Genomic DNA, 24904 nt, shown 5'->3' with positions numbered 1-24904 from the left:
AACGATAGTAGCCAATACAATACCAAAGAAATATTAACCTAGAGATAACAGCATATGTACAATAAATCATAAGTTCATTGTCGGAGTCTTTTTGTAACGCTCTAAACTCATTCAGACATCGGACCCAAGAAAACTTACTACATTAGGATGATTTGATGCATGATGTAAAATCTATTTAGTGAGAGAAAGTAAGAGAGAGAAAATTATGGAGAACGACCTGCAACAATCATCAATTTATGCAGTAATTCAACCCAATAGGCCCACATTCTTTATATCTACGAGTATCCATTTCATAAAATTAAAAAAAAAAAAAAAAAAAAAAAGAAAAGATTTTAATTTTAAATTTCTACTAATCACTTAGGTAATAAAAAAAAAAAAAAAAAATAATTGAAACTTTTTACTAAAGTGTGAATCAGCTCTTCAAATTAAGAAAATATCAGCATTTCAATTTTTTCGGGGATTTATTTCCTTATTAACGGTCAATTATCATGCTTTTTCCCTTCAAAAATCACAGAATATCACATTATTTTACAACACTGATTTTTGTTTCCTTTCTTAAAAATTGGTTTTTAGCGAATTTGTAACAATTGTTTTGATGAAATTAATGTGTAAAAACCCCCAAGTTCATCCTTTTTAATATAAATATAGGCTGATTTGTTGGGTAGCAAGTAAAAAAAAAAATCAGATTTTAAAATTCAGTAATTCTCTCTACTCTACTGGAGTTCGTTAAGATCTGCTTCAAAGGTTTTTGTACTCTTCTGCTTATCTTTTTTTGCTTATTGTTCATCATTTTCTGGTTGTCTTTTATTTCTTTCATTCCACAATTTTTTCTCTGAAGTTTTACTTACTGGGTTACTGAGTTTGAAGTTCAATAGTTCAATTTGAAGTTTTTAAGAAATGGGTTTTGTTCAATTTCAAGATTTAAGAAATGGGTTTTTATTGAATTTCAAGTTTTTAGTTTATGGCTGTGTTTAATTTCAAATTTTAAGAATTGGGTTATGTTTAATTTGAAATTTTAAGAAATGGGCTGTGTTTAATTTGATTTTGCTGGAGATTTATTACAAATGGGTACTTAGGGTTCTTGATTTCCCCCCTCTTTTTAATTTGGATTTGGGTGACTTCAATTCTATGTGTTTTAGCAGAAAAATGGTGGGGCTTTTTTCTTGCCTTGCTTTTCGGAAAAAGGTTGTGAAGGTCGAAGATACTGATCGAGCTCGATCTGCTTCTCGTACTTCAGGTATAATTTGCTACTTTATTTATGTACATTGTTGTTTTTATGCTTGATTCTTAAATGTTACTGCTGAAAATTGTTGATTTATGCAGTGAGTAGGCAGAGAAAAGATAGGGTGCATGAAAATGGTGAGTTGTGACAGTGAGACATTGTTTTAATGATATTAGTATGAGTTTTCATAGAATAAAGTTTTTGATTGTTAGAGAAATTGTGCATCATTTTGTAGAGAATGTTAATGATGATGCAAACTTAGGGATTGCTAATGCGGCTGCTCAGTTGAGAAGTCCGGCGAAAGCCTTCACGTATCGTGAGCTTTGTATCGCCACTGGAATGTTCAACGGTGCTAATACCATTGGTGAAGGTGGTTTTGGGAAGGTTTTCAAGGGAAGGTTGGACACTGGGGAGGTTAGTGGTTAAAAGTCTCGCAACTTTGTTTGTCCTGTGGTTACCTTGTCATACATTTGTGTCCGAATGACTTTAATTTAAATGTTAGAATATAATTGAGGCCTATTATATTAGTTTTTGACATCTTTGGTACTTATAAACTACTATTAATGTGAGATCCTGCATTTGTTGGTAGATTGTTGCAATTAAACAATTAAATCATGAAGGAATTCAAGGAAGTCAGGAATTTATTATCGAAGTTCTCATGCTTAGCCTTCTCCACCACCCCAATCTTATGGGCTTGAAAGGCTACTGTACGGATGGTGATGAAAAACTCTTAATTTATGAGTACATGCCTCAGGGTAGCTTGGAGGACCACCTTTTCGGTAACCCAAGTATGTTCTGATCACTCAGATAAATGTGCTATAAGCTGAAAGATCTCTGATTTATGCTTGTGTATATGACTAGTTTGAAGATCCCCAGTATATAGTCATGTTTCTGAAGTTTATTCTTGTTTTGGTAGCACTTTAGCACATTACGATTTAAAGATTATCTGTACTTAGTTTTCAAATTATGGTATATTGTTCAAATCTTGTGCCGTGTAGAAATATAGTAATGCTGTTTATAATTCTCAAGGTTTCTAGGTATTAGTGTCTGCTTACTTTAACTATTTGTGCATCATGCTCATTTTTATTTTAAATCATGTTGTAAGCATTAAAATGGTGTCAGGGTGGCTGTTTTCCCTTTTTATTTATGCGTATGTGTTTAATTAGTATTCTATAGATGGGATCTAATTAATTAAAACAAATGTAATGCGGACCAGCTAAACTTATCAGTACCGAAAAGGTGAAGTTTGATGACTGGCTGAATTATATTATGGTCTGCTTATTAATATGGATATATAGCTCACGACATCAGATAGAGAGATTAGAATATACCCTAGAAATTTTAATGAGTATTGATGTGATTTGTAGATCGAATTTTACCATAAATAAACGTGAATGGGTATTGATGTATTCATCTGTCCTTTTGAAGCAGAGTTGATAGTCTGGATATATGCCCTGTTAGGGAGTAGAAACTAGAGTTATATACTGTATTTGCCTGTAATAATATCTTACTGTCTTTACCTCTTTATTTGAATTGACTAGAACATTGGAATTAAAAGGTTCATAAGGATTATTTTGAAGTAATACAGTTTTTGTGTTTCCTTAACTTTCGTGTTCCTGTCATTTCTATAGAATCACCATTAAAAGATATAGGATGCCACTGATTCAGGTATGTTGGAGTAAAAAGAAAGGATTTGGTTTAAATAGTTTAAAGTTTGTGTTGCAAGTCATTCAAGTGATATCTAGAGCTACCCAGGTTTGCCTAATAAGTCCTGAAAAGAAACTGCTACATGATTAGAAAATTTAAAGGAAAATTTGTTATCTATTATGAAGCTGAGATTAGGTGTGACTTGAGGATAGTTTTTCTCATCAAAACAGCCTATGAATCTAGGGGTTTACTGAAATATTTGCACTGTACTGTTGAGTGTTGAGTTTAAAGAGGTCTCCATATTGGAGGAAAATTGTTTTTGTAAGTTTAAGGAGGTTCTGCTAATATGATGGTTTACAGGTAATCTTAGAACAATTCATGGTGGCTGAAGTATATTGAGTTTGACTCTCAAGGTCATGAAAAAACTTGTCCACGAACAATTACAAAGACATATGGTTGGTCTATCGTCCCTTGCAAAATTTAGTGTATAGTTTATTACTTTATTTGATTCTGGCCTTGCTCCTAGGCTCAGTTGAAGCAAGTTATTGAATTTGTATTGCTTGGAACCTTCTTTGTAGCACAAATGTGAGTATATGGGATGCCTTAACTACATGGACTAAGGTTCGACGACTGTAATGTCAGGAGAGTAGGCATGCATCCCTTTATATATAAGATAGAAACCTTAAGTAATGAAACTTATATCACGTCCCAGACCATATTGGAAGCTACCATATAATACATTAAATGAAGTGCTGATTAACCAAGTACTTCAATTTAGGAATGCACCTAATATAGCCATTTTTACCGCAAATTCTTTCTGTAGCAATAACGTGGGTGTAAGGGATGCTTTAATTATGAAGCCAACATAGGTTCATTGGCTGTAATTCTGGGAGAGTAAGCATACTGGAAACTCGACTGTCTAGTACATTAACTGAAGTGTATAATTAGTTATTTGAATTAAGAATGCACCAACACAAAAGGTCATCGTGTCTTTTAAATTATATTAAAGAACATTCCTTGTATTCACAGCCTCACAGGATATGTGGAAATTATTTGCTAGAATTTTGTTGCTTGCAGGCGGATCTAAATTGACTTCAGGCGTATCTTTCTTTATATTTTTGCTGCTTTTGATATAGAAAGAATGCTGTTCATTTCTATACTCAGTATTATTGTTATTTCTACAATCTTGAGGTACCAAAGGAGCCGTTGTTCTTTCACATATAAAAAAATTTAGGCTAATTCAACAGCCAGGCAAGTGCAAGGAATGGTATAGGCATTTGTGTTGTGGTGCACTGGTGCTTGTATAGGTTTTATGTGTTCAGTTTGTATATCTTTCTCACTTGGTAGAAAAGTACTTATATTCCTTGGAATTCTTTGTAGCATATAGGCTTTATGTGCTCAGTTTGTATATCTTTCTCACTTGGTAGAAAGTAGCCATAGAAAGAGCTATGTAGTGCTTCGGTTTCAAGTATCCTGTCTGGTCTGCACTTCTTTTAATTTGAAATGTTAATCGACAAATATGTTTTCCTATGTATTGCCTGTTACATAAATCTTCTAAATTTATTTTGGATCATGCTTAAATTTTCTTCCCTATTTCGCTCACCCTTCTCCTATCCCCTTCATTTCGTTACCTGATTAAGATATTTGGTCAGACCTAATTGCTTTTCTTTTTTACATTGTATGTATATTTATGATATTGTTTCTCTATTGGGGTATATCTCAGGTTTGATGCCTAATTGGGTTCCCTTGGACTGGAACACGCGCATAAAAATTGCTATTGATACAGCAAAGGGTTTGGAGTACCTCCACTGCAGAGCTGATCCACCAGTTATCTTCCGGGACTTGAAACCAGCAAATATACTACTGGACAATGACTTCCATGCCAAACTCTCTGACTTTGGGCTGGCCAAGTTGGGACCTGTTGGTGACAAGACCCATGTCTCTACCCGCGTGATGGGAACTTATGGATATTGTGCACCAGAATATGCCATGAGTGGTAAACTGACCATAAGATCTGATATCTATAGCTTTGGTGTTGTTTTATTAGAAATCATCTCTGGACGTAAAGCAATTGACCCAAGTAGGGGTCGTGCAGAGCAAAACTTAGTTGAATGGGTAAGTTGGCTTTTCATATAAATCATACTTCGTATATTACAGCTTTAATGGTATATAGCAGAGCATTAAAATTTGATACATCTGTTGGCTATATTTCCAGAAATTTACCATTTTATTTAATTTCCAGAAATCCCTCCCCCTTTCAGGCTAAAGAAAATGGAATATTTGATTAGATTTAAGACTGCTGGATGTACCCCTTCCCTTAGCTAATAGGAGTTACATCGTCACCTATTTCCTCATATGTCAACAAAGAAAATCTGTTTGTGAATTTGCATCTCATTAACCATTTTGTTTTCCCAGAATGAGCTTTGGTTTTTAAACTTTGGGGATTTTTACCCAAAAGTCGAATCCAATAATTACATCCTAAGCCACTAAGGCATCAGTGCATTATTTTCTCATCTATTTTTAAGAAACAAGTCATAACTAATATGTTTTCTGTGCTATTTTCAAGCAATAGTGATGCCAAAAACTAAATGTTAGAGTTTACATTCATATCAAGCAAAGATATATATGTAGTTTCCATATCCAGTTACAGTAACCCATCTTCTATATAACCACGCATATTACCTTTATCCTCTGCAGGCACTCCCTATCTTCAAGGACCGCACGAAATTTTACAAGCTGGCTGACCCAGCACTGAGGGGTCAATATCCTGTGCGATGTTTCCATCAAGCCATTGCAATAATTGCCATTTGTCTTCAGGAAATGCCCTTACACCGACCCTTCATCAAGGATGTCCTTGTGGCGCTTGAATATCTGGCTACACAACCTTATATTCCCGCAGCCGCTGGTTCTGCAGAACGAAGTCCTTGCAGGCCTTCACCTTCACAACGTGATCAAAGCAGATACTAGAATAAAAAGCTCCTAAAAAAAAAATGCTAGAGTTAAAGAAGTCGCAACATCCTATTTCAACAATTGTACAAAGTGGTTGAAGTGAAAGAAGTTTGTTTGAGTTATATTATATGTCTAATGACTGCACATATATATATGGTATTGTTAGGTCAGAGAGAATAAGGTAATATATTTCGATTCTCTCTTCATCCTTCTAAATCCGTCATGCTTCTGGATTTTCTTTTATTTATCGTGTGTCCTTTTTGTTACGCAGGTGGTTAAAATATTCAGTGTTTTCAGTTTGTGTATAGAAGACATATATTGGATTGCTCTGATTTGTTCGAGGATACAATTGCTTCATTATCGTGGGCTGCTTGGTGGCTTCCAGATGCTGTTTGCTATAGTTGAATAGGATACTTTAAGATTATGAGAGAAAAATAAGTAGGTTGGTTTAGCAGAGTTAATGTTAAACTTTTTAGGGAGTTGAAGCTGTTAAAACTTTTTTTCTTCCTTTTAGCTCTTGGCATGAAATGGAACAATTATTCGGTAGTGTTTGGTTTATTTGGTACCAGCTCTTTGTCAATTTTCTCTTACCTCCTCTTTTTTTGGGGGATAGCCCTCAATACTCGTATATTATTATTGTACACTTGGGCGTGCCTAGAGGAAGGTATTCCCGAGGCTCTTCCAAGTGATGCAGATGTGACACATGCACAGGCTGTGCTTATTGTGCTCAATGGCCATGGCGAGAGTGCCACAAAGGTGCTTGATATTAAATCATCGTAAGAAGTTAAATTGTTGCAACTTATGAATTACCTTATTATGAACGAGTATTGATTTTAATGAGTAGAGTGAGAAGAAAGCACAAGTGATAACTGCGGCGAGAATGTGAAAGATGATACGAAGTAAATGGGATTGACTACTCCCTCTATAATATGCTTTGACTTAGTTGTGATAGAAATCATGTAAAATTCATGGTAGACATGATTTAGTCATTTAGAGAGAGGTGCATGAAAGTGATGAAACTATACATTTGCTTAGTCTACCAATCAAAATAAATATTGAGCCGTAAACTACGGGGGATATCTAAATGTATGTCTTCGACAATGACTTTGTAGTAAATCATAGTCACCCAAATATTGGGTACTAGAATTAGATGTCAATGAACTTTTCTTTCATTACCACTAATCTTTTTCTTTTAATGTTTCGGACCAACAATCATTTCTTGGTAATTCCATCGGGATTACTTTCACTAATTTGTCATCCTATCAAGATTACTTTCACTTATGGTAGATTATTTAGCAAAACGAACAAAGTATTAAAGGACAGAGGTAGCATAATTTTTTTACTTGATGCAAACAAAGGTAGCATATCATCGTAACGTTTGTGTCACTGTGTAGAGTTGTAGGTTCTTAGTCCTTAACTTCTTACTATGTGCTTGCTCTTAGATTTTTTTTTTTTTTCTTTTTTTTTTTTTTTTTTTTTTACGAGTACTAATTTACTATTAATTGAATTTCTTAATGGTAATCGGTAAGGGTCAAAGATATTAAAATGCTTGAAAAGATCTCATAGTACTGTACATATGACCAGATGTACGTAATGATGTTTTAGTCACCACCAATAAATAAAGAAAATAGTTGCATGATTGTTTTCAGCAAGAATTGAATGAAGAACACAGTCTTATAACGAATTTAAGCTTTAACTAGTAGTTGGTGTAAACTACAGTAACATTTAAAACAACCTTCCGTTGACCGTTAACAAGATGTTACAGTCAACCATGCTTCTTGATGAGCTGGAGTGTTGCTAGATTTATTTTTCCTTTTTTTTTTTTTTTTTTCCATGGCCCCATATTAGAAGGATAATACGGTATCCAAAATAGATAGTGTTTTTTCGACCTCTATGATGTTGGAGAATCAAATCTAAATTAACAAATTTTAAAATTAATGTACTATTTTATTTTATCACTAAATAGATTACAATTCAACAACATTTTTCATCTTTTTAGCACGAGAATAATAAAATAACATTACAAAGTTTTAATGGAGGTTGACAGTCTGATATTAATTATAAATTAATATGATTACTCTTTAGTAACCTTTTTGAGCCTTTAGAATTTATTGCCAAAAGAATCTATAGGAATGAACTAATAATCTTGACGTCTTCTCATTTGAAGTTGTTGATAATCGAATTTTGACAACCTTATTAGTGGTTTAAGTTTCAAAAATATTGTAACAAAGAAATGAAGTAAGATGGAAAAGGGAAAAGAGTGGAGCAAAACAGACTCGCTTCATATCTATATCCATATAATAAAGTATATTAAGAATAAAGTAAAGTGTATCTACGTGAAATAAATTTGAAGTTTCATCTACGATAACTACCAAAATATAATCGTTGCAGAATTTTGTATTGTATTCATGAATCTTAAGAAATGACAAACTTTGTAATCTATTTGAATCGGATGTATGGATTTGGATATGCATACAATACATGAATAGATGATGCATTATTTTTATTTTAAGAAGAAAAATGTGAATGGGTGAGACAAAAAGGGCCCATGAAAAGAGGAGCGTGGGAAGACTTTTAGGACCCAAATAAATTAATAAATAAATAAAATAATTAAAAAAAAAACAAAAAATAAAAAGTCTTGAAGTTGGACCAGATATTGGCCTACATAAAACAAAAGCCCAATTGAATAGTGTGAAAAGAGGTAGGGCTCACACGTAAGAGAGAGATGTGACGTCGTTTTGAAGCCGATGACAATCAACCACTATAATTTGGTACTCGTATTAGTCGTATTTCGTATATCATCTAAATCTAATGACTACACTCCATGAGCTCAGCTTCGTCGTAATTACTAAGTTACGACTTACGAGTAATGAATTAATTTTACGCGGAGAGTTTGACACTGCCTACATTATGTCATCAATTTCAAAAGCTAAGCTTTGTTTTTATTATAACTTTGCAACCAAGGTGTCTTTGTGTAACATGGTTATGCTTGCCATATACGAAGTATTGTACGTGATCGCGTTTTTTAAAATTTGATTAGCGAATCTTTATTGTAAATTGTTTGCATAGTTTAGATTGATATTTCTTTTGATTTTTAAAAAAAAGCCATTATACTTATTTCCTATTCATAAAAGATGATACTCCGTAGGATATGTTTTTTTAATTTTAAATTATCAATCAACTTAAACACGGACAAAAAGGTACAAGCACATTCTAAATTAAGGATTAAAATAGGAATTCAATAAAAAAAACCCTAACGAGACTATGAGAGACTAATATGTCTTTATAACCTTTATGTTGTGCATGTAACTTTTACTCTATTATCAAATGAACGTACACAATTATGCTAGAAGCTAGGGAAATTACAGCAAAATGCTGGATGAAATTTCCTTTTTTTCGTCGCTTATAGGTTTTAGCTACTTTCACAAACATGTTGGAGCTTTAATTTTAAACAATTTTGGTTGAATGGTTGATTCATGATCTATATTGACATTATAGAACAAAAAACAACGAAACCTAATTATGAAAGGTTAGTATGACTATATGTGTATATATAGAAGAGTTTTTTTTTTTTTAAAAGTCCTATAATCCTATCCATATCATGAATATCAATTATTATAGTCACTTTGATAATTTAATATAATTTTCAACGTTTAATATGTGTGTAGTCATATCAAAATCTAACCCTTCATCATCAAATTATGAAATCATGAGATAATAATATTTTCACATTAAGAGATCAGTACGTACAATAATATTTTCATCCTCAAATCACGTATGTTAAATCACTACGCTATGTCATACTAAAGTCGTATTGCCCGTATGTAGAACCACTATGGCATATAACACCCTTGGTGTCACCATGCTATAAGCCATTGCCGGAGCCGCCGCCAATGTCCCATCAAATCTAGGCATGATATACAAGCTAAGGTAAGTATTATTGTATTACCTAGTCTGGTTCAATGTCATCATCTCTATTCTCTAGTGTGGACTCCTAGTCCTTTGTCTCAAATTTAAGTACCCGAGAATTTCCCACGTGGGGGAATTTCACATTACTTGCATATGCAATTCATTGAAGTTTCAGTTTTTTCTTAAAGAGAGAAGAATGAAGGAGTTTGCTTGAAGAAATGCTTGACTGGCCATTTGACATCAACATTGTATTAGGGGTATTCTTGACTTTATTACAGCTGGCAAGTGGGCAAGTCCAACATTTAAATATAGTCTCATTTTCTTAATTTTATTTTTGACAGGAAATTAAAAAGGCCAATGTTTGTTAATTGAATGTTATTTTGACTTAGTCCCTTGGAGACTTTCACACTGTTAACGAAATTTATTCAATTCATGGTTACAATTCTGTTTTGAATTACTTTTATATAACTTGGATGACTAACGAGGATTATGTTTATGTTTGAATATCACTTGATTTTTTAATTTTAAAGTCAATACAAAATGCGAACAACAATCATCAAGATTATAGTGATTAGATTAATTATTACAGAATGTCACGTATTGTCTATGAATGTGTTGGCTAAAGTATTGATATACTCAAAATTTAAGATTAAATCTCATTTACAATAATGTATTTTCCACCTTTTGCTAAATCAAAAAGAATTATACTATGTAAGTAAGTACGTATTTCAGTAAGCATCTTCAATGTCTAACATTTTAAATATGCATTACATAGTATGATTAGTATGGGATGTTTTCTTACCCCATGGCCCCATCTAATTTTCTTTTGGTAGCCTGGTTCCAGGTTAACAAAATTGTGACTTGATGTGTCAAATGTTTTGCCTCTTTTCCATTCAAAAGGGGTAAAAGACAGTTCTCTTTTTTGAATCATTTTGTACTAAATCAAATTACATGTATTGTCTGATAATCATATCAACATTCGTTTACACTAAATTTTTTCTTCTTAAGTAAAAGTAACCCATAACAAACTTTATTTGTTTTGTTAATAAAAAAGGATAATGATATATATAGCCTATAGGGCATATATAAGCATTAAATATACTTCTTAAAATAGATTAAATTAAGGAAAATGATAAACATAGTCTTTAGGGCTATGTATAAGAAGTTTAAATAATAAATATTAAGGAAAGATAACATTAATTACACCGATCTGTGCGTGATTTTGTCATGAATTTCTAACTTAATTCCATTTTGGGAAGTATATTTAATGCTTATACATAGTTCTACATATATCATTACCCTTAAATTAAAAGTTCATGACAAAATCAAACGCATATCAATGTAGTTAATGTTACTTTATCATTTTCCATAAAAAATCATTAAAAATGTCTCGGTGAGAATCAATTTAGAAGGCCAAATTTTCTAAAGGCAAAGTATGGATAGGAATATTTAAAAATTTAATTATTTATCTGACCAGCCAAGTATGAAAATCAAGGACATGAAAAATGAGTGCTACATATACAAGTATTGTTTTTATTTAAATGGACCCATTGAACAAGGCGCAAGTATATGACCAAGAACAAAGAAAGCGTTGGTACCAAAAATAACTCTTAACTTTTATGCTGCTTCTTCTAATCTTCTTCTAGTCAACCACCAATCACAATTCACAATACAAAGCAAACACCCCTCCATATTTTTTTAGTCATAATTATAAGTATTGAAAATACATAACATTCATTTTTCTCTCTCTTTCCCTCTTTGATTAGAGAGATAAATTCAGGAGAATCAGATGGGAAATTGCTGGGGTTCTCCAGCTGAAACACCCACCACAACTCCTAGCACTACCGGCAACGTTAGTTCAAGTAAATCTCGTCTACATCACTGTCCCTTTATCGACTTTCTGTAATAAATTAAACAATCGAAACAGAGTACTAATTCGATAGATGATTGTATTTGTATATGAACAGGTGTAATAAGCCAGACCACATCATTAACAAGCAGCAGCAATATATCAAGCAAGAGCCAATTTTCGGCATCAAGTGGTGATGATTTGTATCCAAATGGCCAGATTTTGCCTACTCCAAATTTAAGAGAGTATAGTTTTCAAGAAATGAAATCTGCTACTAGAAATTTCAAAGGTGATAATTTATTGGGTGAAGGAGGTTTTGGTCGAGTTTATAAAGGCTGGCTTGAAAATAAGCATCCTCCTAAGAGTGGTAGCGGTTTGGTTGTTGCAATTAAAAAGTTGAATTCTGAAAGTGTTCAAGGTTTCGAAGAATGGCAGGTAATTCATCATCATCTATATCATTCGATTTATTATTAAACCCGATTGTATTGTATTGTTTTTCGTGGGTGTCAACTAGTTTAGTCGTTACATTTTATGTTCCATTGGAGGCTATGATCGAGTTTCGTGTACATTTATGTCTTTTATGCTTATTATAGGACTAAGAAAGCAAACTTTTCAATCTCATCAATGGTTTGTTGCTTTAATAGACAGAAGTGGAGTAGTATGATTAATCACATTAGGAGGTTGAAATATGCCTTTTCTAAAGTCTTGGACAAAGTTATGTTCTGATTAATGGTGTTATTAACGCATTATAGTGGATTAGTAGGTAAAAGTGAACATAATTATTTTAAGATAGGAGAATAAGTACAGATGTAACCACAATAATACATTATTAATGGCACTAATCAATATGGTTCATTCCTAAACTCACAAAGTTTATGAGTGCTCATAGTGGATGGTCAAACTCATAACGTATGTTACTCCGTATTATGGATTTAATATTCACGTGTACTATATTGATTGTATACTTGTAAATAACTTAAGAGACGGAAGATGCTATATTTGAACTGGTATATATAAATTACGAGTAGAATTTAGAAAAAGTTTATTGTCTTTTGTCTAAATTGTTCTGTTACAGAAAAATTTCGATTATCTTTGGCATTGAAGGGCTGTTTTGCGTAAGCGTAACTACTGGGAAAATGAAGCCACATATGTTGACTTGTAATTATGAAAGCCAAATTGTTTGACTAGTATTTTGTGGAATTGTGGCAATTTTCATACGTAATACTAGGGATTTAATTGATGTAACATTAAAAATCAACGGGAATTGCAAGTTATTATATTAAAAGAAATGATTAGAAATCACTAATCCGAGCTTAAAGTCAAAAACATGGCTCTCATTTTCTTATGTGTTGAGGAATTTGATTTTATAGATAAGCTTGATTATGATATGTAAACTTATACGGTACAAGCTATTATTGCGCATGAAATTTATATATTTGTCGGGGTAAGGACTTAGGAGATACATTCATCCATGGAATATCCTAAACGTTTAAAATATTGAAAATTCTACAATTGTCATCCTGAAAATATGTGATTTTTTAGAACATTGGGAGTAATTGCAACTGTTAATGTCATCATTTATCCTACGATGCAGTCAGAAGTAAATTTTTTAGGAAGGCTTTCGCACCCTAATCTTGTCAAATTACTTGGATACTGCTGGGAAGACAAAGAACTGCTGCTTGTATATGAGTTCATGCAAAAAGGGAGTTTAGAAAATCATCTTTTTGGAAGTAAGTTTTTACTCCAAATCTTATTTTGGTAGAAAATGGTTTAGATTGGATAATCATTGTAATCAGATTACTTGAAAAAAAATGTTATGATGTTAATATGTTTGTGCAATATACAGGGGGCTCTGCTGTTCAACCACTTCCTTGGGACTTGCGGCTTAAAATTATCATCGGAGCTGCACGGGGAATTGCCTTCCTACATTCTTCGGATGACCGTGTTATTTATCGTGACATCAAAGCTTCCAATATACTCCTAGACGGCGTAAGTAAATTTATTCTCCGTAGTAAAATATGGTATTACATACTACTATCATACTAGTTTAAGTGTGTTTTCAGGTTTCATATAGAACTGTTTAGGAGAATTTCATTGTGTTTGTAATATAATACGAAGTATGTTATATGAGGAAAAGGGATAGATTTTACTAATTGAACATTTGAACATAGGCACATAGTAGGTTTCACCTAGACACCGTGAATCTCAAACATATGCGAACAACAATTTGATATCAGACAGTTATTTTTTCTTCTCAGTCTTACAATGCAAAGATATCAGACTTTGGCTTAGCAAAATTGGGTCCTTCGGCGAGTCAATCCCATGTCACAACAAGGGTTATGGGCACCTACGGATATGCCGCACCTGAGTACATTGCCACAGGTACTTTTAAACTAGCCTTAGTTTAACAGTACATAGTAATAAAGATCAATTTTTTATGTACAATCTTAACAATGGGTTTGTTTAATAATCAAGTCTAGTTCTAACCAAAAAACATCGTTGTGCTCATAATAGGTCACTTGTATGTCAAGAGTGATGTGTATGGCTTTGGTGTCGTGATAGTCGAACTTTTGACTGGTTTACGAGCACTTGATACAACTCGTCCTACCAACAAGCAAACCTTGGTGGATTGGATCAAACCCCATCTGTCTGATAAAAGGAAGTTGAAGAGTGTAATGGATACTAGGTTGGAGGGAAAGTATCCATCAAAAGCTGCGGTAGCAACTGCTGAACTAGCTCTGTCTTGCCTTGCACACGAACCTAGAGCGCGACCATCAATGCAAGAAGTTTTGGAATCCTTAGTAAAAATCCAAGGCATACCTCATGACAAACCAAGGGTGTCTAGGAGAAACTCAGCAGGTAGTGCAGCTGTTCGTCCTCATCGACATCGTCGACAAAATGGAATTCGATCACAACCCAATTCTCTACAGTCTAGGTAGATTATGTCTCATAAATTGCTTTAACTTGTCATATTTTTTGGCCAAGGCTAATACTCTAAATTAAACTGTTCTTTTAATGATATTACTTCCTGCATTTTATGATGGGATAATACTGAATATATATAGCTAGTTAAGAAAGAGTTTCTGTAATTTGATGTACTGTGTTATACTTCGTATGTATTTGTAATTATTCTTTGTGAATTTAGCTTTCCTTGATATTATTATCACCCATCATTCTTTCTACAAAATATTTTATTTCTTTTTGTGAGTCGAAAAAGTCAAAAAGAACAAGACAGTGTAATATTTGTGATTTTAAGTTGCTTTCAATGTAAAAGATTTATGCTTTGACCAAGTTTATACTAAGCATTAGTGCATTATCTGTCAAATTAAGATTCAACATAGCAACTTCAATCACCATCTTGGGCATCTTCTACAATCAATTATTTTGAAAACTTTGTATATTCAATTTTATATTTAGAGCTTAATCAAAGGTTATCAGCATAATTTGGACTTAAATTAGGATGGACAAGTAATATACTTCAGGAAGAAGGAACTAGTGAAAGTTTTTGTTGGAAGTTGAACAATCACTTAATTTATTTTTGCAAAGCTATATAAAACTATTTTGGATGGAGTCAAGATGGGGTATAATTGCTGTCAAATTAAGCATACAATTGGTTAGAAATTGGGTCTAATACTCTAATTGGTTCGGTTCGTATCAGATAATGGTTTCTACATTATTAACGTTCATGCAGATTGAATGAGTAATTTTTTGTTTTATTAGATCATGCATGCACTTTGACTTTTGTCGGATTGTTGCCAAATCACAGTTAGTTTTTAAATTCCGAGAAATTTTAAAGAAGCTAGTTAACAAATTTAGCCCATCACAAAGGTTAATAAGATTAAGTTTGGGCTTGTGAAACAAAGTTGACAAACCCTTTCTAGGCTACTAATTAAAATTATTGTTAAACCAAAGTAAGCTAAGATCCATAATGGATTATTTGAAACCAATTGAACCGTGCAAGAATCGATCACTTGGAGGTGATGTCAGTTGTTATGAACTACACCTAGCTTAGTTAGGTTTTTTTTCACTTTGTTTACATTCATCGAGTAATATCTTATAAAAACTTCGTAAAGGACTAATTTATACTTTGATTAGTTTTCACTTGAATCATTTCTAATAATCTCAAATTCTCAATAACATTATTCTCTTTAAATCTACTTGTTACGTTGGGATAAAAATGCGTTCTAATCTCAAGATAACACACCATTTACGATTTGCACAACCACATATAAACTGATACCATGTTCATTACTATGATTTCGCTCGTTTTGGTCATATTCAAGTCCTTTTTATATTTTTATTATTATTATACGAAGTGCTTATAATAAATTCAAGCCGGGCCGAAAATCAAATTATCCACTCCTAGCTCCGAACACATTCCAGATTTGGATCGAATAATTCAAATCGGAGATATCAAAAGGGTCAAACTCATACAGTACTCATTTGCACTAAAAAGAAAAGTTATTGCAGGTGAAATTAAAGTGGAAAAAAAAAAAAAAAAGCACGAACTATGTGCTGCAACTAAAAAGATATTTAAAAATAATCAAAATTCTCTCACTTAGAACTCACTCACCATCAGTTTGTTTTCATCATCAGGAAAATTATTAATTCCCAGAAATTTGCAGTTTAATTACTTCATCTTCTTCGTTGCAATTAATATGAACTGATTTTCTCTGTCCTTGATCTCAACGATTTCTCTCTCCTAGCCATGGTTCCTCGTAGACGAAGAATCTCCACTTCTATTATCGCCATTGTTATATTCATCACTCTGGTAATTGTTGATTTTTTTTTTTTTTTTTTTTGATTCGATTTACTGTTAATTTTGTTGAGTTCTTGATTTTTTTTATGTTGATATTTGTGATTGTAATTGAATATGAAGTTTTTGTAACTGTAATTTGTTTAATTTGCTGTTAATTTAGGGCATTTTTATATGTAGCGGTTTTTGATGCAAAGTGTTGAATCAACCTTTCGATTGAAATTGAAATTTCTATAAATTTTTGGTTGTAAATTTTGATTATTGATTGAAATTCATTTCTTATCTTTGATAAAATTGCACAATAACCTTATTAGGATATTTTTATTTTATTTTTTAATTTTTTAATTTCTGCAGTTTATTATACGAAGTGCATGATTTAGATTAGTTCAGTTTACCTATGATTAAGCTGTGTATAACTTTATAAGGAAATTTGCTGCTGAGAACTTGTTTTCGTGTGAGTTGCAATTTTCGTCTATGGATCTTCCTGTTACTTTAGCATATAGATGCACAACTCAACCAATGTTACTCAGATGTTGATAATGAATATTGGAGGTGAGAATACTTGTCAAAATAGACAAGGGCGGGGGTACCATATTGCCGAAACATGTTCTTGACTATGAGACTCTTGCTAGGTTTTTTCAAGTTGCAAACACACATTCATTGATTTCATGTCGACTAGTTTGGTAGGTCTTGTTGAGTTTATGATCTCAAGCCTATTTCTGAGTAGATATCATCACTAACTGTGAGTTTGGATCGAAGTGTTTTTTGCTTGCTTATTGTTGTGAATTAAAAGCTTCTTTGTAAACCCCAAGGAACAATTACATAATCAAATCATATTGGTGTTAATAGCTCTATCTCACCAAGAGTCGGGACTTGAGAGCCATTCGCTTAGATCTAAGATGTGATGTGCATGGTGCATACAGGCTCGAAAAGCTCTCAAATTCATGGTGTCAGCTTGGAGGTGTGAACATCATAGACTTTTGGAGCAAAGGTTTACAAGAATACTTATGAATCATTTTAACATGTATCCTACTAAGAATCATATAATCAAGAGTTCTTTTTTTTTACTCTACTGAATGAGTTAGAAATATTTCTTGAAACTACAAGGAAATAGGGGAACTTGAGGAATGGATAAGGCTATAAATCTATCTTGGAACCATAAAGTATGTATAAGATATGATTTTATCTTAATTGTAAAGCACTTTTCATAACTCCATTACACAAAGGGGCAAAGCGATGCTGGCCTCATTGTCTCAAGCAACTTTTAGACACATAGGCACAACTGTGAGCGTACATGAGGCATCCTGTGCTTATCTTGTTTACATCTGCTCCATTCCTGTCTATTTTTCTGATTTCTCTAATGCTCCTTGAAGAATCGCTCTTTAGATAAGTATGCCTTATCTGCAATGTACCATGTGCCTGCCTTGCTGTTTGCACCTTGGCTTTGAAACCCTATGTGCCTTGTAATGGCTTGTGCTTTCTAAAAGCAAGTTTTGTATTATTTGAAACCTCACTAAGATGCTTTATATCTATTTTTGTTGATTGCCTGCTAATATCTTGTCTTTCAATTATGCAGGTTGTATTCAGTAGAACACTCATCAAAGCTCAGTTACTGTAAGTTGGTTACATTGATGTCATATTTGGTTAGTCTTACTTTTTTTTTTTTTCTCCGGCGTCTCAGTTTTCTTGAAATTTGTAACCTATTATTTCCCAGTCAAAGAGATCGCAGAGGGTACCCTATTCTTTATGATTGTGAACAATGTAACAGAAAAAAGGTTATGTTTCCATCCTTTTCATTATTTTAAGTTTGTATCTTTTTTGTGCATCATCTTACTGTTAATGGTAACAGTGCAGGACCAGGCAACTCCATCATATGCTTCCCCTGATAAATCTGGGAATCTAGATGTTAAGGTATCTACTAGAGCTGGTCTTAGCTAGTCAAGCATAAATTGGAAAATACTTATTTTATTTTTACTATTGCAGGATTTTGACATAATGATGACATACAGTGATGCTTCTGGAGCTGTTAGGGTTGGTTCAGTAAAAGCAAAAGATCTATCTTCTTCATGGGTTTGGAAAACTCCTAGTCACCATGATGACCATATGAAAAATCTTGAGGTACTTTTTCTGAATAGAGAATGAAAAGGTTTTGAGAGCCAGTTGATATATGCTGTTTGATCTGTTCCTGAAACTCAATAACTGTAACTGTCAGGATATGTAAAGTTTTTGTAGTTATTCTGCTAAAATAATAACTTTATTTTTTTCCTGGATTGTGAAAGTTGTTCATTATAGCTGTTACAGACATTGGAGCTATTTCTTTGCAAATGTAAACTGATTGGCAATTTTTACCATTGTTGCCTATTCAGAAATCAAAGGATTTATCTCAGCCTATCACAAAGTACGAAGACAGTACTGAGCATCCTGTTGAGACAAAGCAAAGTACAGAAAGCATTGTCTTCAACACAAAAAGTTATCCAGATGATCCAATTAAGCGTCACCGCCAGGTTCATTTACTGCTTCCATTTTATTATTTATTTTTTCTCACATGCTTGGCGATTTATAATTATTGCTTGCAGATGTTACGTCTTAAAAGAAGGGAGCTCCGTACAGCAGAACTTATGAGGCAAGACAAAGAAATGGATGCAGAGATGGAGAAAGCAGCCATTGAACGTGCTGAGGGGCTGGATACTACTTTCATTGGAAAGTATAGCATTTGGAGGCGCGACTACGATAATTCCAATTCTGATTCTACTTTGAAGCTTATGCGTGATCAAATTATTATGGCAAAAGCATATGCTACCATTGCAAAAACTAAGAATGAGAGCAGTCTTTACGATTCCCTGATGAAGTGCACCAAAGATAGTCTGAGTGCCATCGGTGAAGCAAATTCTGATGCTGATCTTCAGCCAAGGTAATGCTTTATTTTTTGGCATACTTGTCACATGTTTAATAGTCACTAGTCTTTTTCTAATGTAGCAGCTGTTTCTTGCAGTGCCCTGGATCAAGCGAAGGCAATGGGGGGGATTCTCGCAGCAGCAAAAGAGAAATTGCATGATTTTGCTGTTTTGGCTAGGAAGCTAAGAGCCATGATTCAAGTAACTGAAGATAATGTCAATGCTCTGAAGAAGGAGAGCGCATTCTTGATTCAGCTAGCTGCAAAGACGATACCAAAACCTATACATTGCCTTTCTCAACTGCTTACTGCTAATTATTTCATTTCTGGCCGTGCAAACAAAGATGCTAACTTGAAAGATAGGCTTGAGGACCCGTCACTTTACCATTATGCCATCTTTTCAGATAATGTACTTGCTGCAGCAGTAGTAGTGAACTCTACTATTGTGCATGCTAATGAGCCAGAAAAGCATGTTTTCCACATTGTGACGGACAAGTTGAAGGTTTCAGGCATGAAAATGTGGTTTCTTGACAATCCTCCCTCTAGTGCTTCTGTAGAAGTCTTGAACATTGATGATTTTACATGGTTAAATTCTTCTTATTGCCCTGTGCTTCGGCAACTTGAATCTGCTCGAATGAAGGAGTTTTACTTTAAGGTCAATAATAACCCGTCATCTCTTTCAACTGGCACAGACCAACTGAAGTATAGGAACCCAAAATATCTGTCAATGTTGAACCATCTTCGTTTCTATCTTCCAGAAGTATATCCTAAGCTGAATAAAATCTTGTTTTTGGATGATGACATTGTTGTCCAAAAGGACTTGACTCCACTTTGGTCTGTTGATATGAAAGGAATGGTGAATGGTGCTGTTGAGACATGTAAGGAGAGCTTTCATAGGTTTGACAAGTATCTTAACTTCTCTAATCCCTTGATCTCTGAAAATTTTGACCCCAATGCTTGTGGCTGGGCATATGGAATGAACATGTTTGACTTGAAGGAGTGGAGGAAGCGAAACATTACTGGAATATATCATTACTGGCAAGAACTGGTAAGGAATACTTTTTTTCATTGTCCCCACTCTATCTTTTTCCCCTCTTAGAAAATCTATCACTTCTCACTTTCTATCTTAATTTCAACCAGAATCGGGCTTAAATTAAGAGTATCCTGGTCCATGTTGCTATAAATTGATTGCAGATATTGTGTGCTTATTTCTACTTGGAGCTTTTGGTAGTCTATTTTGTGTGAATTTCTAAGGGCATTGATTATTAGTTTTGAGGTCAAGTCTCAGCGATTACTTGGGTCAGTGGAGGGAGCTGCTTACTTGTTTTCACATAAAACTCTACCCTGTGTTTGACTTCGGACTGTCTTTTTTCGATATTGTTTTTAAGAGGAAATAAAGAAGATTTCAATCTGGTCATGCTTTAATATCTTTGATTTATCAAAACCAATGTTAAAACTAAATGCAATTTGTAGCTTTTCTTGTGTGTTTTTGATGGTTCTCCTTTTATTTTCAACTGGAGGTTGTATAATTAGGAGATTTTCATCTCCTTTGTTGTTGTAAATTGGAGTAATAGAGAGGACGAAACTGTGTTAAAGCTATGTTGTGAACTTTATCTGTTGTATTTCTGATCTATTGGCTACTTGCTTTGCAGAATGAGGACAGAACTCTGTGGAAGCTGGGCTCATTGCCGCCTGGACTAATCACTTTCTACAATCTGACCTATCCACTAGATCGAAGCTGGCATGTATTGGGACTTGGATATGACCCTGCACTCAATCAGACTGCAATAGGGAATGCCGCTGTTGTTCATTACAATGGAAATTACAAACCGTGGTTAGATCTTGCCATTGCCAAATACAAGTCATATTGGTCCAGATACGTGATGTATGATAGTCCCTACCTTCGACACTGCAAATTCACCGAATAGTCTCAATATATAGCAGCAGAGCCTATTAGGAGAATACAAAATGATTTATTTATTTATTTATTTTTTATTTTTGCCCACTTTTCCCCTCTTTGGAAATTCTTTTGATTACATAAATACTCATCGTCGTCGACCTCACTTTGTAACATCTTCTGTAAAAGCAAATTAATAGGTTTATATTTTTTCTATTTGTATAGATTCATTTGCTACAAGGAAGAATAAAAGCTAATTGGAAAAAAGAAAAAAAAAAAAAATTTCATTTTTTACATTGCCGATTTGCTTAGCATTCTGTACGTTACTCCGTCTCAGCTAGAAGTGTTCGTGCCAAATTGCCAATCCATGTCCAATTGATAGGATACATCCGGGCATCCGGCATACGGCCAATCTCTGTACTTTTCCTACTTTGCTTCTCTCTTCTCTCTCTCAATCTCTCTCCATTTGTTAATTGTTATGCACTGCAATGCGATTGCGAATTGCATCATTTAATTTGAGATTACCAGAATGGAATTCAAGGATCAAAGAATGTTTATCAAATGGGCATTGGCAAGAAGCAATGTCTTGTTATGTAGGAATGCAGAGATCTGGAGTACAACTTACAGATACTTCTCTCTTCCCTGCCATTATCAAAGCAAGTTCAAAAATTTCCTTCAAACTCGGAGAATCTGTGCATGCTTGTTCAGTGAAGCAGGGGTATGATTCTTTCCCTTCTGTAGGAAACTCAATACTGGATTTTTACATGAAATGGGGTGCCCCAATTTTAGCATTCTCGGTGTTTCGGGGCATGAGAAACAGAGACTCTGTTTCGTGGAACATTGTCATTCATGGGCATCTTGATCAGGGTCTTGTAGAGGACGGTCTCTGGTTTTTTGTGCAGGGGCGAGTTTCGGGTTTTGAACCGAATGTTTCCATCTTGGTTCTTGTAGCTCAAGCGTATCGCATTCTTCTGGATTTTGATGGTGGGAGGAGATTTCATGTTTATGTACTGAAAAGTGGGTTTCTGAGTGTACTGTCTCTGCAAAACTCTCTGATGGGTATGTATGCTGATGATGATATTGGAAATGCACGCCAACTGTTCGATGAAATGTGTGACAGAGATGTTATTTCTTGGAGTATGATGATTGGGGCTTGTGTTCAGAAGGAGGAACCGTTGTTGGCTCTGCAGTTGTTTAAAATTATGGAGGTTGAGCCAGATGGGTTGACCTTGGTCAGTATTCTAAAGGCGTGCAGTAAACTTGAAGATGCTACCACGGGAAGTTCGCTCCATGGGTTCGCCATTTCTAGAGGGCATGATATTGATGTGTTTGTTGCAAACTCTTTGATAGACATGTATTCTAGGTGCTGTGACCCGGCCTCAGCCTTGAGGGTTTTTGACTCGATGGCTGTCAAAAATATTGTGTCCTGGAATTCAGTCTTATTTGGGATGGCTTATAATGGAATGTATCGGGAAGCTTTAGACTTAGCCAATTCCATGGTGCAGGCAAATATTGGAACAGATGAAGTGACACTTGTGAATCTTCTTCAACTATGCAAGCAGTTTACTGATCCATTTCAGTGCAGACAATTACACTGCAGAATATTGAGACATAGGTATGAGTCAAATGCTTTGGTGCTAAATTCTTTAATGGATGCTTATGCCAAATGCAATCTCATTGAGCAATCATGGAAACTGTTTAGCAGAACTGATAAAAAGGATACGGTTATATGGGCCACAATGATTGGGGCATTCGCATATTGTGGTATGCCCGATGAAGCAATTACCGTTTTTGGACAAATGGTCAAAATAGAGGAGGGAATCAATCAAGTAATTGTCTTAAACTTGCTTGAAGCTTGTACAGTTTCAGCTGAACTCAAAACTTGTAAATGGGCACATGGCATTGCCATCAGAAGTAGCTTTGCTGCATATGTATCTGTTGGAACTGCAATTATAGACATGTACTCCAAATGTGGGGCAGTAGAAGAAGCAAAAAAGGCGTTTGATCATATACCCCAGAAAAACATCATGTCATGGAGTACTATGGTATCAGCGTATGGCATGAATGGCCGAGCTGAAGATGCATTAGGGCTAGTAGTTGAAATGAAGCAACATGGTTTCCAACCGAATGCAGTAACAGCACTTTCAGTGTTATCTGCTTGTAGTCATGGCGGACTAATTCAGTCAGGCCTCTCATTCTTCAAAGATATGGTTCAAAATTTGGGGATTCAACCAAGTTTGGAGCATTTTGCTTGTATGATTGATATGTTGAGCAGATCAGGAAAGTTGGATGATGCTATGAAGTTGATCAAAGTTATGCCTGAAAATTTTCAGGGCAAGGCAAGTGTGTGGGGAGCGGTGTTAAGTGCTTGCACTAGGTACAAGAAAGTCGAAGTTGGTGAAGGAGCTGCTTCTCATGTTCTTGAGTTGGAGCCCCTTGGTTCATCTGGTTACATGCTAGCAGCGAGTTTGCATGCTAGTACAGGGTCATGGAGTGATGCAGCAAAGATGAGACGATTAGTTAAGGATAGAGGAGTGAAAATATTGGCTGGTTATAGCCTGGTTCGTGTAGGTGACAAGGCTTTAAGATTTGTAGCAAGGGATAAGTCCACTCCACAGGCAATTGATAGTTGCTGTATTGTCGAGCAGTTACATAGATGTATGCACATTGATGAAGCAGATGATGAAGTAACAGAATAATAAGACTTGCTCAATAATTTATTCACCAAATTCCACTTATCGATGCACATAGTTTTTCACTTTTTAGAAGGTGAGATTACGTAGGTATTTGGTTATCAATTGTTATTTCAACCATGTATTTAGACGTGATAAGATATACAAGTAATTTTTTATTCAAAGTTCAAGAAAAGGAGCGATGACTAGTGGTGGACCAAGGATTGAGGATAAATCAAAGTAGTACTCTCTCTGTCCCATAATACATGACACAGTCAATCATTGCACACATGCCAATGCACTAGTTTGACTTTATTTTTGTATAATTAAATATTAATTAAATATTAATAAAAATTATTATGAAACTTTATATTAAAACCTATCTAACAACATATTTTATGATAAAATATATTTTCATTATGTTAGTAAAAAATTATGGTCAAACCTAATGCATGAATAGTAAAAAAAAGTCAAACGTCTCATGTATTATGGGACGGAGGGAGTAATACAACAGGGGCAGCAAAAGTAATACTCCATAATTGAACAAAATAAATTGAGCTAGATGATAGAGGGAATAAGCAAAAAAATAATACGAGTAGTGATCATAATAGGTTAAGAAGTTATGAAGTTTCGCTTGTCTAGCTTCATTTTGTTAAAATCTTTGGCTTTGTATTTGTTGTCCTCAATTATTAATTTTACAAAAAATTTGCATGCACCGAATGTAGGTGCACCCAAAATTATTAATTGAATGATCTAGACTCATTTCAAAATCTTTAGATGTGCAAAAATTTCGTAACTGTATTAAGAAACAATGCACCTTGTATTGCTATGTATACCCAAATGTATAGATAGTTTTTACTTCCCTTAATTAAGTACGAGAAGGAACCAAGCAAAACTTGATGGGGAACTTACCTTATAATTTAAGGTCACAAGTTCGAGCCCTACTAACTACAAAATGTTTGGGAATAAGGAGATTCCCTTACCTCCCCTCTCAGCTCTCAAGCAATGACCTAGGAAAAAAAAAAAAATTAAGTACGAAGAGGAGTATACGTTTAGTCATGATTAATACTATCAAACCATCCGCGACTCCGCGAGAGCCACGAGGACCGG

At 34.2% G+C, this 24904-nt stretch overlaps 4 protein-coding genes across 6 annotated transcripts; all 4 read left to right on the top strand.

The window, feature by feature from the left end:
• Positions 1-377: 377 nt before the first annotated feature.
• LOC110734203 (probable serine/threonine-protein kinase PBL21) lies at positions 378-6386 on the top strand. Of its 2 annotated transcripts, XM_021914259.1 has the most exons (8): positions 379-744; positions 1143-1237; positions 1324-1359; positions 1458-1636; positions 1812-2010; positions 4593-4984; positions 5567-5999; positions 6090-6386. In XM_021914259.1, exons 2-7 carry the CDS (start codon positions 1147-1149, stop codon positions 5834-5836), a joined length of 1167 nt encoding a protein of 388 aa, XP_021769951.1. In that variant the 5' UTR covers positions 379-744; positions 1143-1146; the 3' UTR covers positions 5837-5999; positions 6090-6386. The 2 variants fall into 2 exon arrangements, with proteins under 2 accessions (XP_021769950.1, XP_021769951.1); XM_021914258.1 differs by having other exon boundaries at positions 378-1237.
• Positions 6387-11317: 4931 nt separating this feature from the next.
• On the top strand, positions 11318-14746 carry LOC110734201 (probable serine/threonine-protein kinase PIX13). Its single transcript, XM_021914257.1, has 6 exons — positions 11318-11589; positions 11695-12011; positions 13171-13306; positions 13423-13565; positions 13835-13958; positions 14091-14746. The coding sequence occupies exons 1-6, from the start codon at positions 11517-11519 to the stop codon at positions 14513-14515; spliced, it is 1218 nt and encodes a 405-aa protein (XP_021769949.1). The 5' UTR covers positions 11318-11516; the 3' UTR covers positions 14516-14746.
• A 1538-nt stretch (positions 14747-16284) lies between these two features.
• Positions 16285-21195, top strand: LOC110734200 (probable galacturonosyltransferase 3). Of its 2 annotated transcripts, XM_021914255.1 has the most exons (9): positions 16285-16347; positions 17909-17946; positions 18047-18107; positions 18187-18243; positions 18316-18450; positions 18699-18836; positions 18909-19243; positions 19325-20273; positions 20878-21195. In XM_021914255.1, exons 1-9 carry the CDS (start codon positions 16285-16287, stop codon positions 21151-21153), a joined length of 2052 nt encoding a protein of 683 aa, XP_021769947.1. In that variant the 3' UTR covers positions 21154-21195. The 2 variants fall into 2 exon arrangements, with proteins under 2 accessions (XP_021769947.1, XP_021769948.1); XM_021914256.1 differs by lacking the exons at positions 16285-16347; positions 17909-17946 and having other exon boundaries at positions 18182-18243.
• Positions 21196-21305: 110 nt separating this feature from the next.
• LOC110734199 (pentatricopeptide repeat-containing protein At2g17210-like) lies at positions 21306-23953 on the top strand. Its single transcript, XM_021914254.1, has one exon. The coding sequence runs from the start codon at positions 21611-21613 to the stop codon at positions 23819-23821; it is 2211 nt and encodes a 736-aa protein (XP_021769946.1). The 5' UTR covers positions 21306-21610; the 3' UTR covers positions 23822-23953.
• Positions 23954-24904: the final 951 nt, after the last annotated feature.

The sequence above is a fragment of the Chenopodium quinoa genome, unplaced genomic scaffold (assembly GCF_001683475.1).
Source record: "Chenopodium quinoa cultivar QQ74 unplaced genomic scaffold, ASM168347v1, whole genome shotgun sequence".
NCBI lineage: Eukaryota > Viridiplantae > Streptophyta > Magnoliopsida > Caryophyllales > Amaranthaceae > Chenopodium > Chenopodium quinoa.
This window is presented reverse-complemented; position numbering and strand designations above follow the sequence as displayed.

Coding starts and splice junctions, on each gene's coding strand:
- LOC110734203 (XM_021914258.1), top strand. CDS start 1,129: ATGTGTTTTAGCAGAAAAATGGTGGGGCTTTTTTCTTGCCTTGCTTTT. Junction 1,360..1,457: donor AGATAGGGTGCATGAAAATG/GTGAGTTGTGAC, acceptor ATCATTTTGTAG/AGAATGTTAATGATGATGCA. Junction 4,985..5,566: donor AGCAAAACTTAGTTGAATGG/GTAAGTTGGCTT, acceptor TATCCTCTGCAG/GCACTCCCTATCTTCAAGGA.
- LOC110734201 (XM_021914257.1), top strand. CDS start 11,517: ATGGGAAATTGCTGGGGTTCTCCAGCTGAAACACCCACCACAACTCCT. Junction 13,307..13,422: donor AGAAAATCATCTTTTTGGAA/GTAAGTTTTTAC, acceptor TGCAATATACAG/GGGGCTCTGCTGTTCAACCA. Junction 13,959..14,090: donor ACCTGAGTACATTGCCACAG/GTACTTTTAAAC, acceptor TGCTCATAATAG/GTCACTTGTATGTCAAGAGT.
- LOC110734200 (XM_021914255.1), top strand. CDS start 16,285: ATGGTTCCTCGTAGACGAAGAATCTCCACTTCTATTATCGCCATTGTT. Junction 18,837..18,908: donor CAATTAAGCGTCACCGCCAG/GTTCATTTACTG, acceptor TATTGCTTGCAG/ATGTTACGTCTTAAAAGAAG. Junction 19,244..19,324: donor GATGCTGATCTTCAGCCAAG/GTAATGCTTTAT, acceptor TGTTTCTTGCAG/TGCCCTGGATCAAGCGAAGG.
- LOC110734199 (XM_021914254.1), top strand. CDS start 21,611: ATGCGATTGCGAATTGCATCATTTAATTTGAGATTACCAGAATGGAAT.